This window comes from Mauremys reevesii, linkage group 7 (assembly GCF_016161935.1).
Source record: "Mauremys reevesii isolate NIE-2019 linkage group 7, ASM1616193v1, whole genome shotgun sequence".
Taxonomy (NCBI): domain Eukaryota; kingdom Metazoa; phylum Chordata; order Testudines; family Geoemydidae; genus Mauremys; species Mauremys reevesii.
The window spans coordinates 111389639-111406088 of NC_052629.1; the positions used below are offsets into that span (position 1 = coordinate 111389639).

Consider the following 16450-nt stretch of genomic DNA (forward strand, 5'->3'; position numbering starts at 1 on the left):
GTGTGGAGGAGAGGATCACAGTATGGGGATGAACATACAGAAAGGGTGAAGACTAGTTCAGCTCCTGAAGTTTTCAAAGCCATTTATCTGACAGGGTTTTGCGGGAAGGTTGGTGTATGCTTCTGAGTCTGAATACGTCCCATGCTTTCAGACATCGGTTAGGGCACAAACAAGGTTCCACCCTAGCATGTTGTTTGATAGAATGGTAACCTAATTTTTCTGTAATTTGCCATTTGTTTGGTTTTACAAGGATAGGGTGTTGGCTTGAACCCACATCCTGGAGGACAAATGAACTACTGGTACTTTCCATCTGCTCCCTACTTTTGACCTGTCTAGCTTGAGTGGCCCTACTTGGAACTAAAGTTCTTGCCAGGATAGCTCACAGGGTCATTGGACTACACAAGCATTCACACCACAGCAAGATGCAGTCCTTAGAGAAAGATTCTTCTGGAAGAGCTAAAATGACCGTTTTGATTAATTGGCTGGATGAGTTAATTCATTGTGTGTGTGATTATTTCTTTGCTACTGGATAGCATCTATCTATCATTGGAAGCAAGTCTTAATTAGGGCACCTAAGGGTATTTTGTAGGTATTTTTAATTTAGTTCAATCTAAATAGCTGCTGTTACTAAAATATTAAGTTCTCTAAACAAATTGTTCCTCACCCTCGACACTCCATTTTATAAAATAATGATTTCAGGAGACAAATTCAGTCCAAGTCTGAGAGCAATATCAGGGAATTGCAAGAAAGAGAAAAGAGTAGAGCTTGGTCAACAACAGTCATTACAATCTTACTTTCACAAAATTTCTTATCTTTGTCAAATATTTTTCAATGGAAGTTTGCTGTGCAGGTCTCAAAAAGTAGCACTTGGGAAGATGGGAAAAGTCTAAATTGGGAGGATGCGTGTGTGTGTTATATACTGTACTGTAAAATTACAGTAGACTAGGATTAATACTATCCTCAAGACCAAGAGTCTATACAATATAAAATTACTTCAGCAATGAATGTGATGAATAATATGAAGTTTAATTTGGATAGATCATTCTAATATCATTTGGCCACTTTGAACAATTTTATACTTCACATATTGGGGTTTTGATTTTCAAAACAATTCAGCATTTCACTAACTAGGAGAAGTAAGGATTTGGACTCTTACTCACATTTTTGTATATGGCCATTAAACATCCAAAGCTAATACGAGTAAACTTTTCTTGTGCCATGGTCACCTCTGATTTTCTGATCGAAAACATAAGTTGCTCATCAATTTAGTTACTTGAATAGGGGTGAACAAAACTGACTTATACAAAATGCTCTTTCTGTGAGACATGAGGAGCAAGCAGCTTCAGTTCCTAACAGATTTCTTGTCTGATGTACTGTAAATGTCCCTTTTTATTTTGGCTTGAACAAATAAAAGGAAGCTGTTAATTTAACCCTCCACAGCATCAGTAGAGAGAGTGATAGTTTGAAAAGCTTTGGTAGCTGTGTGAAAGCAACAGGTAAACGAATCTTGTAATTCTGTTTTAGGTTACAAATTCAGTAATTGTAAGTAAGAAGATGAAATGTTTCTAAATGTGACTTTTTGTCTAGAAGACACTGAACGGAACTTGGACCAGAGCTTTCAATTCACTTGAGATAAAGAGCGTTTCTTTTTAATTATCAGTCCAAATAGCAAGTGTTCAAGGCAATAGCCTCCCTTCTATTGCAACAGCCCAGCACAGTGAAACTTTCACATGTACATGAGGGATCCAAAACAGGGAGGAATAAGAACAGGACAACATAAAATACCTGATTCAGCAATGAATTGAGAGGGAAACTAAAGCATTGTCAAGCTTTCATATACACCTCTACCCCGATAGAACGCAGGTTCGCATACAACACGGTAAAGCTCTGACATGCTGCTCTGAGCAGCGTGTTAAGGGTGTCGGGCTAGGCCAGGGCTGAGGGGTTTGATAAGGGGCAGAGGGCCTTGGGGGCGGTCAGGGGCTTCCCCCCCCCCCAGGGTCTGGGGGGAAGAAGCTGTGGGAGGGCACTTCTTGGGGCCCCGCAGTCCCAGAGTGGCCCAGGGGATTAGCGGGGGGCCAGGAGCAGCCCGCTCTGCTTCCCTTGCCCCGGCCCCAGCTGTGTCGCTCGGGGGAAGGGATCCCCCCCGCTCTCATCAGCAACGGCGGAAGCGGAGCAGCCCGGCCCCAGCCTGCTCCACACCGCCAGCTCCCAGCCACAGCACTCCGCTTCCTGCCGCAGGTGAGTGCGTGGGGGCATCCTTTCCCCAACCTCTCTGCACTCACCGACAGCGGGAAGTGGAGCGCCCTAGCTGGGAGCTGGCAGGATGGAGCGGAACGGGGCTGGGCTGCTCCGCTTCCTGCCACTGCCGGTGAGTGCTTGTCAGGGGGCGGGGAGGGGTGGACAGGGGTCAGAGCAGTCAGGGGACAGGGGGCTTGGGTAGGGGGTGGGATCCTGGGGGTGATTAGGGATGGGGGTCTCTGGAGGGGGCGGTCAGGGAACAAGGAATGGGGGGAGGGGCAAATCATCATTCATTCATGCCAACAACAGATCTCCATAGTCTTCTATCCTGGGCCATTCCTAGCTGGTTCCGCTATCAACCTGAAGGCCTTGGGGTTCCACTGCAGTGCCTGTCTGGTGATGTTGGTTGGCTGCTTGCGTAGGAGGGGCAAAGCAAGTTTGATATAACGTGGTCTCACCTATAATGCGGTGAGATTTTTTTTTTTGTCTCCCGCGGACCGCGTTTATATCGGGGTAGAGGTGTATTTGTATCGGATATACTTCAAGTGGCATATTGTGTGTCGTGCATAGTAATACAGACTCTCTCAATTATCCATTGTGATGCTACTGCTTTTCTTCTGGCTCCCATCTTCATTTATAGTTTGACTCTTACTGCAAACTTGTCATTTTTTAATATCCCTTAAAAATACTTTTTAGACAGGCAGAAATTCAGATACTGCAGTTAGACTTAATGGGCCAAATTCTGCCTGGCATTGTGCCACCCCTTTGACTACAGAACTTGACCTAGGGTATGTAACAATGCATTCTGGGGGCTCTTTTGAATAAGAGAGCTGTCTGATGGAGCTGGTTTTGGGATACCAAGTGGTTAACTAGATGTTCTGTTTTTGAAATGATTTGGCTTGAGTTTCAGGTCCTCTTAGGATAAGCAAGGAAAATAATCCATTCATGTAACTGCAAGTGATATTTGTTTCTATGGTGAAACTGTGATGAGGGAAGTGCAGATACCATCTAATAGAGAAGAGAACATAAAACTGATACTTTGACTTCCTACTCCTAACTGCAGCTTTGGCAATGTGTTTTTTTGGAGGGGGGTGGGGGGAAGGGAGCAGCAGCAGAAATGCCAGAGGAAACTAGTCTTTTAATTTTGAAAAGGGATTTTAACTGCTTGCTTTACTGTCTTGTGTTTTCTACAGTGTCAAGATTGTGGGTGAGAAAGTAGTGCAAGGCAAACTAAATTCACAGGAAGGTTGGTCTTTGCTCCAACACAGCTTGCAGTCATTGCTAGTGCGTGTGAATGCAGGACCAAGCAATGTCAAACTTATTTTGTGACGTGTAAATGATCATCTTGCAAAGGGCAGCAGAGAGTATGTTTGATCAATAAACCACGATTCCTTCATGGAGACTGCTTTAATTGTAGAAATTTCTGTCTCATGTATACAATGCATAGTTACTGGATGACCTACAAGTTTGTATTAAAGACATAATTTAGCACAGCATGGAGTGGCAGTGAGGATGACTAGTGCTGTGTGGAAGGTCACATTCAAGGTTTGAGAACAGTTCAGTTTGCCTCTGAACTATTGATAGAACTGCTTTAATAAACATTTTATTTCTACAGCATGTTTTAATATTCCTGTAATGAGGACTGCGTTATCTCGAGTCTCTTTTTTAATTCATCACAGAAATGAACTGTACAAACGAGCAATTTGTGATCTGAAACCAGCCCTTAATATGATTTCTGCAGGTTGTGTGTTAAAACAAAATACACAATTTGAGTAAAGTGTGGTGTTATGGTAGTTTAATAATCTCTAGGTTGAATCTTGGATGAAAGTCTTGACAACCATCACTCTTTAGCTTACAGATGTGGCTTGGACTTGCCCTTTTGATAAGTTGTTTTTAGACCACATGCTCCACTCAATGGTTGCTGCTGCTCCTGGGATAATTGTGCACTATCTAATGCCTGATAGTGGAATGAAAGGAATAGGCTATAGAGGTGCCCACATGAATCAGATGTGACCTGCAGTCACGGTTCTCTCTGTAACTACAGGGTGAGGGCACAGCTGATCAGCTCCAGGCTGTTATGAGTGAGATAAAACAAGCAGGTTTTCTCCATCTATTAAGGAGAATAAAAGCATGAGCAAATATTGGCTTTTTGTGCTCTTACACTTTTTAATACAAGTTATCTGAAATTAGATGGGGCCTTCTAGCCAAAGTAATAGCCTTGCTTTACGATATAACAACCCCCTTAGGTGTATGCAGCATCCTGGTGAAGCCGTTGATGATTGAGGCTTGGCTTCATGGATGACTTTTAGACACTTAGAGGTTGCACTTTACTATGGGGCTGTGTTTGAGTTCTGCAGAGTAATCAAAGTTGTTTTAATATGCCCCAGTCAGCCAATGCTTAGACAAAGATGGCATGGTGGCTCTGTAATTTATTAATACTGTATGTTGCCTGGTTATTGGGATGTTTTCTTTGTGACTGTATTGATTTAGTTTGATAGGAGTCTGTCTGGTAAAACAGGCAGGAAGGAAAAGAATGAAGATAAGCCACCTCTCAAACACTTGAGAATTGCTAAGGAATGATCCCAGATTTGTTGGCTTCAGGACTGTCTTAATCTCCAGTTGAGGCTACAGAATTAATTTGGACCACAAGTGTTGAAGTGTGGGAACACAGAACAACAAAAGATCTATAGTGGGACTTAAAAGGGTCAGTGTCTCTCCCTCATGCAGTAGTAGTACAGGGGAACTAGACTGAAATATGGACCTGCTGAGGGTGTCTGAAGAAGTTAGGCCTGCCTAGGTTACCATCAGGTAAGAGACATGGATGTGGAATGTTAAAAACCTCTTTAAAAGCTTAGTTCCTACTGGTAAAATAAACAATTACTTTTGTTTTAAGAAGGCAGTTTGATTACAGACCACTGGTCAGCCTCCCAAAGGGAAGACCCACAGGTGCCAGAACTCATTTGGAATTGCAGGATAGGAACAATTTATATGCAGGGTACTGTAGCCGAGGGCCCAGTTTAAAAGTGAGAAAATTGCAAAATTTTACCCAGGGATTGGCACAAGACATCAGACCTAAGGGGGTGTACGCAGGGGACAGAGGTGCAGCTAACTCTGCAACAGTGACATTTCACTCTCTGCTGCGACTGTCTGCAAAACAAGGAAGAGGATTGATGAAGAAGGGTGACCACAGAAGGAAGAGGTGACTCAACAGTTTTAAAGGGTTCCTGCCAGAGAGATTGTGAATAGAACTGATGTATGCAATAGCCAATGATGATGCTTGTCATAAGTGAGCTTTGTATTAATTCATGCTAAGAAATGAAACTCTGACTTTCGAAAGGTGCTATTCTACATTCTTTTTTGATAAACCGATTAAGGGAACTTCTGTACTAAGCATCATCGTTTTTGCATCCTCAAGAAGCTGTTAAATGTGAGCGTTGGTACTTGACAACCTTCTTGATTGTCTTCTGGTGTTAATAGTTTCCAGTGTGTAACTTGTGTAATACACTAAGGTTTTATTTTCTAAACAAGATCCATCCCATTTAGGTGTAACTATGGATTGAATTTTCTAAATGGACAACGTACCTAATTGTCCCTCAGTAATTGAGAATCTCCACTCATTGATATATTTTGTTTTCCACAACCAAATCTCCATACAACTCTTCATGACTGATGTACCTGAGTATTTGGATTCTAATATCTAAACTGTATTGTTAAATCTATTCACCTAACTTTGGGTTATTGCTGATTATGTACTCTATGTATCATATTACTTTTAAGAACTAACTTTATTTGTGGATAACCTAAGCACTATACCCAGATATACAGACACTCTTTTCCCAACCTATGTATTATATACTTTTTTTTAACATTAGCTTTAATAAAATTTTTAAATCTAACTTGTTGCAGAAAGGTTTCCCTTACCATACTGCATTTTACAGGAGATCCTGTCCAAATTCTTTAACTGCACGTTGCCTCAGGTAATTTTATGAAATACTTGACTGCAAAGTCAGTCAAGTGCAACCTGCAAAAGAAAAAGAAAATCCTTCTGATTTCAGGCTGCCTTAGGGAAGATATTGTGGGGTGTTTGAGAGAGGAAAAATATCCATCCGTGTCTCCAACACAGAGGCTTGGTAGTCTAATAAGCTTATGCCTTAGCCTTTCACATGGGATATGCTCATACAATGGATATCTATGATAGGAGTTCATGTTCTAGAAAAGCACCTGTGAGAACTAGGATTTTGGATTCTTTTAAGCAGTTTTACAGCGTTTTCATCCCAGGGTTTGTACTAAGAAGGCTTGAAAATTGGAGATGGGGGATATGTAATGTAGTAGGTGCTGCTGGGTAGGAGAGATGGTGGCTGAAATGACATTCAGTAGGATTGAATCCATGTGCTGAGAACTGTGAACTTGTTTCTGTTCTCTGAATGCAGGTTGTCATATTTACTGTAACCTATGGATGCATAGCACTTCAGTGCCATACAAACAGTAAGCCTTCCTTTGTGACAAGGGCTGTAGTGTCTTACACATGGAGAATCTGAGATACAGAGAGATAAAGTGACTTGCTGAGGCCATAGATTACATAAGTGGGAGAGCTGGGGGATCAGGTCTCTTGGTTCCTGGCTTCCAGCTCAAGGCTTAGTCTGCTACACCACTTTGCATCAAACTTCTGCAGGGTTCATTTCCAAACCAGAGTACTGTCTGAATAAAAACAGCTAGTCTTCATAGAGATCTTTACTTCATGGCAGAATTATACTCGAATAGTTATGTCCTGTGGGGACGTTCTTATTCTGGAATAAGAGTGTTGTTTTTCTATTTATCTTGTATCTCTTTCAGAGCAGCCTGCACCCACTGTTCAGGACTTGAGTGATATGTGGAGCCTTTTAGAAAGAAGCCGAGCTGCATACTGTATGAAGATATAATCACTGTCTATGTTCATTAGTACAATTCTAATTTTAACTCAATAGGTTACAAAGGAGCTTTTTTGAGAGCTTTTGTATACTAAATTTTAACATTGGGCAGGGGAAGGGAATTCACTTAGTTCAGGAACGTTGGAAATCTGTTTGGTTTTTTTTGAAAAAACACAACTTGCATGCAGGCATGAGTAAAGTGTGCATTTGCACAGCTCACAGTAACCTCAGTCAAAGCTAACCCTGGGGCCCATCGGACTTGTTGGCCACTTGCATGGACAGTTTTTGCATGTGCATTTGGATGTGGCTGGCTGAAATAGGGCTCCTAAACTCTCCCTTTCATTTCTGCGTGGTGCTCCTATTGATGAACTGAGCTGCAATGCAAGATTTGGGGGAAATATCAGCAACAAACCTTGAGGAAGAGAAGCAAAGTTAGAACAAGTATAATTGCCCAATAAGCAGTGGGTGTAACTCCAGCTCGTTTCTCTCATTTTCTACGTCCCAGAGAGCTTTCTCAGTTGTTATAAAATAACTTCTTTATCTTCAGTGATTTGAAAGGATACATTAAGAGGATGATGTTCTATAATGTAATAGATCTCTAAAGAGAGAGTCACGTCGGGAGGCATTGTTACAGCTCAAGTGGTCGGATAAAGCATTTCTATGCTCTAATCCTATTTCAGAGGCTGGGATTTTCAATATAATTCATGCCTTGTAACAAATAGCCCTCTAAGGCTTAGTTTTGTCTGCAACTGGATTTTTGTAATAAGACTGACTTAAACCAAAGAAAGTGGTAATTGTACCTGCACATCAGTAACAGGAGTTGCCTCTGTAATTACTGAGGCATACAACAATCACGTAGATGGACAAACACTTCTTTTAATCCCAGATTAGCATGCTTTTTCTAGTTTTAACTGGGCTGCTTCTGAGCTGGTAGCAAGAGGGCTACTGCTCTGAACTCTGTGCTCATTTTTTTTTTTATTGATTTTAAGTGGGGAAGCCTGCTATCAGTTTGTTTTTTGTTTTCACACAGATCTTGTTTTTATAGGCAAATGTTCTGCTTTCTGTCTGCGCTCCATGCTGGCTTCTCCTGAAATGAGATGAATTTGCTGTTTATGCATCATTTGTGCTTTGGATGGCTTATCTTTACAGTGAGACACGCAACATATTTGCGTCAAAGGTTTTGTCAGAGCAGCTGCACCTATATCTCCCCTCGGGTTCAGCAAGGGTACTCGCTCTCAGGTTTCCATTTCCCAAAGTGTTGCCTCTTTTGGGTGGACTGGTGACCTGCATCTCTCTCTCTCTGACCTGGGTGTTTCTGGGCTATACCGCTCCCTGCCTTCACTATGTATTTCCCAGCAGACAGTCTGCCTAAATAGACCTGATTGCTTTCTCCTCTGAGATTGATAAGAGTGCTCACTACAGATGTGTTACCACACAGTTTGCTGTGCAAGCCTACTTTTATTTTTAAGGTAAAAACACTACAGAGAAAACCTATTAAAAACAATGAAAGAACATACACGCATGCTAATAAGCTTACCAGAGTTCATCCCAACTCGTCATAGGCTCTGGCAAGAGCGGTCTTTCAACACCCCACCTTAGGGATTTCTTTGTGGTTACAAGTTCATCAGAGCTTCAGTTCAGAACAAGCACCCAGTCTTATGAGGCCTCACTGGGCCAAGTCCTTCCAGTTCTCCCCTAAGAATTGGGGCCTCCTGTAGACCAGGAGTCCTGTCTGTTTGCTGGGTCAGGAAGAAGGCCCCCAGTCAGCCTAAACTTGGGCTTTTTATCCAAAAGTCTTTCTTCCTGTCTGTGGGTCTATGGAGAATCCAGTTTGAACTAGTATATGCTGGGGAGGATGGGGGCTCAAAGGCTGATAACTGAGGAAGTTCATTAGCATCCCCCTCCCTACTAGTGAAGGTACATGCAGTTCCCAAAAATACATACACAGTTGGATTTTTAATACAATGTACCCCACAGGTATTAACTTAAGTATTACCGAATTAGGGTTAACTCAAGAAAGCTTAGCTGAATTCCATGAGGTTGGTTCAGTACATTACAAGCCATTGTCTGTCTGTCACAGAGTCTGTTTCCCCCGACCTTGGAAATGGAGAATAAGTAATTCCCATGACGAGCAGAAATCATGCAATAATATACAGAGGATGAACTAATAATTTTTCACCTGCAGTACGTACTTGCCTGTTTTGCAGCACAATTAAGTGGTGGTGTACTGTACTGCTGTAAGAAAACCTTTGGTACCATGCATTCTCCTTCTAGAATGTAGTCGTCTTTCTCCCCCAAAGAAAGACCTTTCCAAGAATGGTAGTGGGGGAAGAGTGGAGGAAGCACAACTGTGATCCCATTTTGTCAGTGGGATCCACCTCACCCATTTATTAAGTAATGGACACCATTGTGGTCTGTTTTGACTCATTGGATCCACAGCTGCATCTGATGCCTTGTAATCTCCTCCTTTACCCATGATTAAATTGTGCTCTAGACCAGTAGTTTGGAAACTGTGTGGCAACTTCAGGTAAACTTCTAAAATGGAGATTATTAAAGAGTGATAAAAATAGCACATTCAACACAGTAGCTTCTGTAGTGTCTACTTATTATATTAAATTTATTTTAGGGTATTCCCGCTCTTTTCAACATGCCGCAGAGATGTTTGCTTCATAAGTATCTTGAGGAATGGTGGAGAAGCCGGGAGTTTTGGCAGCTAGGTAGGGGGCAGTGGTGATTTTTGCCTTTTGGAAGTAAGCTGGAATTGTGAGAGATGCACACCAGCTGGATGGTGGTTTAGCAGTGGAATGACTAAGTGCCGATACTTTAAGGCTGTGTCTACATGATCACTTATGTCAGCAAAACTTCTGTCGCTCAGGGGTACGAAAAAACATCTCTGAGTGACATCCGTTTCACCAATGTAAACGGTAATGTGCACAGCGCTATGTTGGCAGGAGAGCTTCTCCCACCATCATAGCTACTGCTGCTCCTTGAGATGTTTTTACTATGTCGCACAGGCCATATACCAATTTTGCTGATGGATTTTTGGAGAGAACAAATTCTTCAGTGAAGTAGCTTTCTTGAGGTTGGTCACTTTGCATAATCATCTCTCTTCTAGGTCTATTTGAATTGTCAAGGCACAGTCCATGGGGAAGGGATTCCCTCCTCTTACCTCAAACTAAATGATGTCCTTGTTGACCACCTCAACAGAGATGTCTAGGACTCAATAGGCCAGAGAGACTGAATTATCTTTCTTACACCTGTTCTATAGTTCTGAGAACTGATTTTCGGGGGTGAGCATCTTTCATAAGCATGAAGACTGTACAGTTTAAAAGCTGAGGGGAAATGTAAACTCCTGAAGACATAGGGTATGTGGGCCTACTTTCAGGTGTGTTATGAAGACTAATATGGCTTTGTACACTTAGTGTATCTGTACTAGAGAGGGGAATCATTTCTGTAATTGCAGTGGAGAAAGCTGGAAGTGTTCCTGAAACACCCCATCTTATTGGTAGGCAGTGTTCCTGCTCAGAAAGGTTGAGTGCTATTGGTGTATTGAGGCAGGTGGGTGGTTCCTAATTCATCCTGGTTAAAAGGGAGGTGGGAATGGCTCACAGGTAAGGGAAAATCTAGGGGGTGTGCTGAGGAGTCCTGACAGAGCAATCCTAAGAGCAGCCAAGTCTGGGGAGGAGGTCTGAGCTGATTGTTGTACCTTATCTGGTAATAAAGCCAAATCCAGGAAACAGATGGATTTGGATTTCATACTGTGGCATCCCTTGCAGAATAGTTTGGTAAGAGATTTGGAAAAATGCTTGTATATCACCTCTTTAATTACTACATTGCAAAACACCCTGAAGTAATCCCCCACCCCACCTCTGTAGTTGCAAGGATAAAAATGAGTAACAGAATTATGGTGAATTTACTGCGGGGTCTTTGTCACCCTACTCCTCATTTAAAAAACAGGCAGCATAGATTGAAATATCAATCTCCTGTTTACAAATACCATTTTTAAGTATATCGCTGTCTTTTCTCTTTAGAAATACAGAACCTTGTTTTAGACATGCCAACTTTAAATTCTTTGCTGCCACATAAGGAATTCTTCATTTACTTGGAGTTATCTGTGAGACTTTCACTGAGACACTTGGCTGAAATGTTTTAAGTAATTTGCAGAATATATGATTGTTCAGTAGGTACAGAAATGTGAATACCTGTATTTGTCAGAGCTCATTTACCCTGGCCAAGTAAGTTTTTTTCATTTTGATAATTATTTTAGGCCCAATATGCCAGCAACACAATCCATAGCATATTATTTAAGGTAATTTTTATAGCTTTTGTAAGCAAGACATGCTCTCTTGCACGCAATTCCAGTTTGTGATAGTAAAGATCTTCCTGCCTAGAGGTGGAGTTTCATGTGAAGGAGAGATAGCAACTTTTACTTGGACTCTTGTGGGAAATTTTCCCTTTAGAAGTAGCCTATGTATAAATCAGTGGTGCAGACAAATATAAAATGCAGCGGTAGCTTGTATCTTGTAATGCCTTTCTTCCAGGTTTTCAAAGAGCTTCCCATGCACTAGCTACTTAATACTTAGAAAAGTAGGTGAGCAGTATGGTAACCATTTCACAGCTAAGGGAAACAAGCACATATGTGCCCAGATTCACATATTGAGAATGTAGTGAAGCCACTAGTAGAACTCGGGTTTCCAGACTTACAGCCCCGTTCTAATCAGGGCCGGCTCCAGACCCCAGCGCGCCAAGCGTGTGCTTGGGGCGGCATGCTGCGGGGGGCGCTCTGCCGGTCGCCGGGAGGGCGGCAGGTGGCTCCAGTGGACCTCCTGCAGGCGTGCCTGCGGAGGGTCCGCCGGTCCCGCGGCTCCGGTGGGGCATCCGCAGGCACGCCTGCGGGAGGTCCACCGGAGCCGCGGGACCGACGAGCGGCAGAGCGCTCCCCGCGGCGTGCCGCCGTGCTTGGGGCGGCGAAATTGCTAGAGTCGGCCCTGGTTCTAATGGCTAGGCAACACTTCTTCCTTTTTGGGGGTGGCATTCATAAGGGACTGTAAAATTAAAGTCTGCATGAGATGTTATGGGCCTGATCTTCCTAAAATGTGTGCACACAAAACATGCTTGTAATTGCAGGCCCATACAGTTGCACAAGGGTCCCACTGGGCCTCGCAGAAAGCACTGAACTCTTCAGCTGCTTCCACGTGACACGTGGATGGGGAGAGATGCAGTACGGTGTGAATGACAGGTGAAAATGTTTGATCTTGTCTCTTATGAGAATTCTGCAGCAACAAAGCTTTTTTCATATCTTCAACATCACTCTTCACACTTGTCATTCTGCTTATTACAGTATATTATGAGCTTCTTTAAAGAATAGCACACTGCCCTCTTGACAGGTAGAACAATTATTAGAACTTCAAGTACTTATTACTTGAAGTGGTGAAATCAGAACAATTACTCTGTCCTGGTTTCCAGTCTCTTGCTTGAAATAATTACATTGCTTCTCTGTTTTCAGAAACAGCAGCAGTTTTTGTTTTGAATGCTGATGGTCATTCCTTTTCCATTGTCCTGCTCTTACAACTTTGTACCTTTACCTTGTAATTGGCTGTTGCTCTTTTTCAGATGAAAAGTAACTAACTGGTGTCCTTCCATCCACAGAAAGGGCCCTCATCAGGGACAGACAGAGTGAAGAAAGGTGGATCCTATATGTGCCATAAGGTAAAGCTAAAAGACTTACAGCAAACCTCACTGGTTTAGCTGTCAGGCTGTTGTTAGTAATTACTGCTTTCTAATTTTTGCTGCATTTATTTGTGATTATCTAATGAGACTAAGCTGAAATAAATATATTAGGCTATTAGTACATAATAGGAATCTGATACATGTTACGCAGGAATAGTTCAAAAATTCTGCGTAAACATTATATGGCTACATTTTTGAATTGCTCAGATAATTATCATGGTAATACCGTTGAAAGGATATTTTAAGTATCTCAATGAAGCAAAGTCATGTTCCCATATTACCAGAGGTGATAAAGTACCAGTTTTCCATATCTAGAGATATTATCTCAGAATTTAGCTGTCCCGGCTCAATAGGAGACAGTAGCCAATTTTGCCACTAATCTCCATCTATTGGTCTAGTTAATGCCACTTCTAGCAACATCTAGGTTTGGCATGATGCTAACTTGGTTGTAGAGGCTCCACATTGTTCAGTGCAACAAACATTCTCTTACAAAGTTAACCCAATCAATATTGTATTGTACCATTTTACCCTGGTTTGACATGAGAGCGGTCAAAAAGAGAATGTACTTTTTGCAAATGTTGTCAGATCCAGGCTTGCTAAGTTATTGCAATGTGAGTCTTTAATGGTTACTTCACTCAACCAAATATTGTCCTGTAAATGATGGAAAAGTCCTCAACTGCTGGTACTTCCCACATATCATATGTGCTCTCCTGGGTACTCTGGAGACACCATTGTACTATGTCCTGTCCTCTACCATTCCATTCCAGACCTTGATGATTGTTCTCATTGGAGGAAAGGAAATCTAGCTTCTCTTCCAGAGGATGGTGTAATTTATGGTTCTTGGATGGCTTTCAACCATTTTCAGTATGCACTCTTGAAGTCAACACATAGTATTCAGTGTTTTGTTGAGGTGTGTGTGGGGGGAGTTGATTATCTTTTTATTATAGCAAATATTACTAGAGATCTTGGGGGCTTCCATACAGTTTTTTTTTCTGACCAAACCCTTCCTTTTTAGAACAGATCTTAAATAAAACCTTGTGGTGCCCAGGAGTCAATTAGATGAGAATAACTGGAGTTGTTCTCTCCTCCTTTCCTAAAGCATCTTAATGTTTAGGAACCTTCTACAGGTAAAGCAGATGTACTTATAAATGCAAAGGCTTTTGACAGTGCACATCTTATTTCTTAAGACTTTTGAGAGAACATGGACTTTTTGGAGTTTCCATTTTATAAAAAGGTAAATGTGCCTATGTTAAAACCACTTATTTTATAAAGCATGGTAATTTAAGCAATATCTGATGATGACATTTGATCACAAAATTACTCTAGTTGTTGCTAAAATTAGCAAGTAGTCATGGAAATATGTAAAATAACATTCTCCAGAATTCAGTGTGTTGCCTTTTTTGCTGTAAAGCCAAAAATTCAGTATTCGAGAAGGGAGCTAGTATTCCTTTTAGTTTAATACTCATGTTTCCAGAATTGCGGAATGTAGCCAATGCTCGTGTTCTTTCTGTAGTTTTCTTGCAGGTAGTTCTCTACCATGTAGTTTTCTTGCATTTTGGGAGCTGTAAGCATTAAATCAACTAAATACTGGTGAAATAGGAAAATTTAAAAAAATTTATTCTACCTAATCTGAAAACATGTTCTCCACAATTGCAGATTAAATTGGTTCAGGATAGTACTACTTAAACTGTGTTTTAAATCGGAATTAGTGTAAGGAATGAACACGTATAACTGTGCCTTACTATGTTATATACAGTGAATAGGCATATTTCACTGTCAAGAACTAAATTATCCTTGGTTTTTAAACACCCTCCTGCCTCTGTCTTGATGGGGTAGTTATATGCCCAAATCCAGCAAAATAAGGGGTAGGAATAGCTTTGCACTGCACCTTTCATATGCCAATCATCTCAAGGCACAGTTGTTAGTTAGATCCTGGTGATGCAGGAACTGTGTAGGTAAATATAAAAATGTCAAGTATTACTGAATTTGTGAAAGTGACTGCTATGGAGAGACTGCAGTAGCTCGCACACAGTGTTGTGGATTAGAATGCAAGATTAGAGAGAGGAAATATTGGAACGATCAGATAGGTTTATCCTTCACTCATTTTGTAAATTGCAATATAGTCTTCAGATTGCTTCTGGACAGTTGTCAGAGACTGGAGTTAGTCAGGATCAAATCCCTATGGCAGTGTAGCACCTCCATCTTCTCTCCCCACAAGCGCTTTCCCTCGGGCTGTACTAACTTCTTGTTCAAGTCTAAATTCTAGTTTAGAAGCTGAACTCACAAGTTCAGAGGTAAGAGTGCTGCCAGCTGAGCCAGGCTGATGTGAAGGAAGCTTGAGCGTAACTCTCTTTTGCAAGTTTGTACACCTGGAGTCCTACCACATTGCCTTGCCAGTAAATCGTGTTAGCTGCAAGAATGCTTGTGGAGCTTATGATTATGTCAGTATCCTGAAATGACTCCATGCTTGCAGAGATGAATGGGTGCAAAAAACTTTCCTGGTGTTAGATAGGCTCCCCAAAAGGGGAAGTGGTCAAGCCTCACACGAACACAGGGGAGGAGGCAGATGGTCCCAGTAGGGGCTTGGGCTAATAAAGTATTAATTTTCTTACTAATAGTAAAACTAGAAAAGCTTTGAGAGGATTTGGAAGCAAGAATATGACAAGTGGAGAAACTGAGAGAGCTTCAGAGAGTTTGGGAGGGCTGTTAGTCTGAGCGATGGGACTCATTGCTTGTTCTTTCCTCCCAAAGACTAACATTTCACGAATGCTGTGGTGAAGGATTAATTGATTCCACATGAAAGCCTTTTTGAAATGTTACTCAATCTCATGTAAACATTCAGTCCAGTGATGTTGCATCTCTTTGCAGAGAGAATTTAACAGGAAGCAATAACTAGTCTCTCTCTCTCTCCTCCTCCTCCCCTCTCCCCCAAATTGAGTTTTGAAACTGGATAAACCCCATTCTGGAATTCTGTAGCTGCGTTTATTGAACCTTATTGTAAATATTTTCTTAATCTATAAAATAGATTGATGCTCCAGCTGTTTTATGAATATTTTCACTGTGTCCATCTTAGACCAATGTTGATACTCCGTGCACTGCTAGTTATGAAGGATTGAGCCTGAGTTCAAACTTCTAAAGCCAAGCCACTTTAGTCTTTCTCCAAAGTTTGCATTGTAAGAAGTACCTTGCGTATTACACTTTCATCACCTATAACTCAGTTACTGTTTGACCAACATGCTGTATACTTCCAGGAAAAATTATTCGGCCTGTGAGGAAACTTATATGGACAAAAGGGTATATCAAAGTGTAAGACTAAGAAGCCAAACATATGGAAATCTAGTTGCAACCCTGTATAACACCAAATGTATTTATATTGCTTCCTTCATAAATAGCAACAAGGTGTAATGCCAGGGCTTATCTGAGTGAAAGGGGAGTCATCAAACTGAATATTTTAAAATAGACTAATGAGAAAAATCACTTTCTGATAGAGCCCTCCTTTTAGCAGCATGTCCTGAAACTTTATGGATTTCTTTTTCTTTTTTTTCTTAAACAGCAGAAAAGACTTTATTTCT

The 16450-nt window shown here is 41.5% G+C and overlaps 1 protein-coding gene across 2 annotated transcripts in view; it reads left to right on the top strand.

The window, feature by feature from the left end:
- The window catches only part of SUMF1 (sulfatase modifying factor 1), an 81183-nt gene that overhangs the window by 52643 nt on the left and 12090 nt on the right, over positions 1–16450 (top strand). For both annotated transcript variants that reach the window (XM_039482342.1, XM_039482343.1), the window contains exon 8: positions 12798–12857. In XM_039482342.1, the coding sequence (XP_039338276.1) occupies positions 12798–12857 (60 nt within the window). The remainder of the gene's footprint in view (positions 1–12797; positions 12858–16450) is intronic.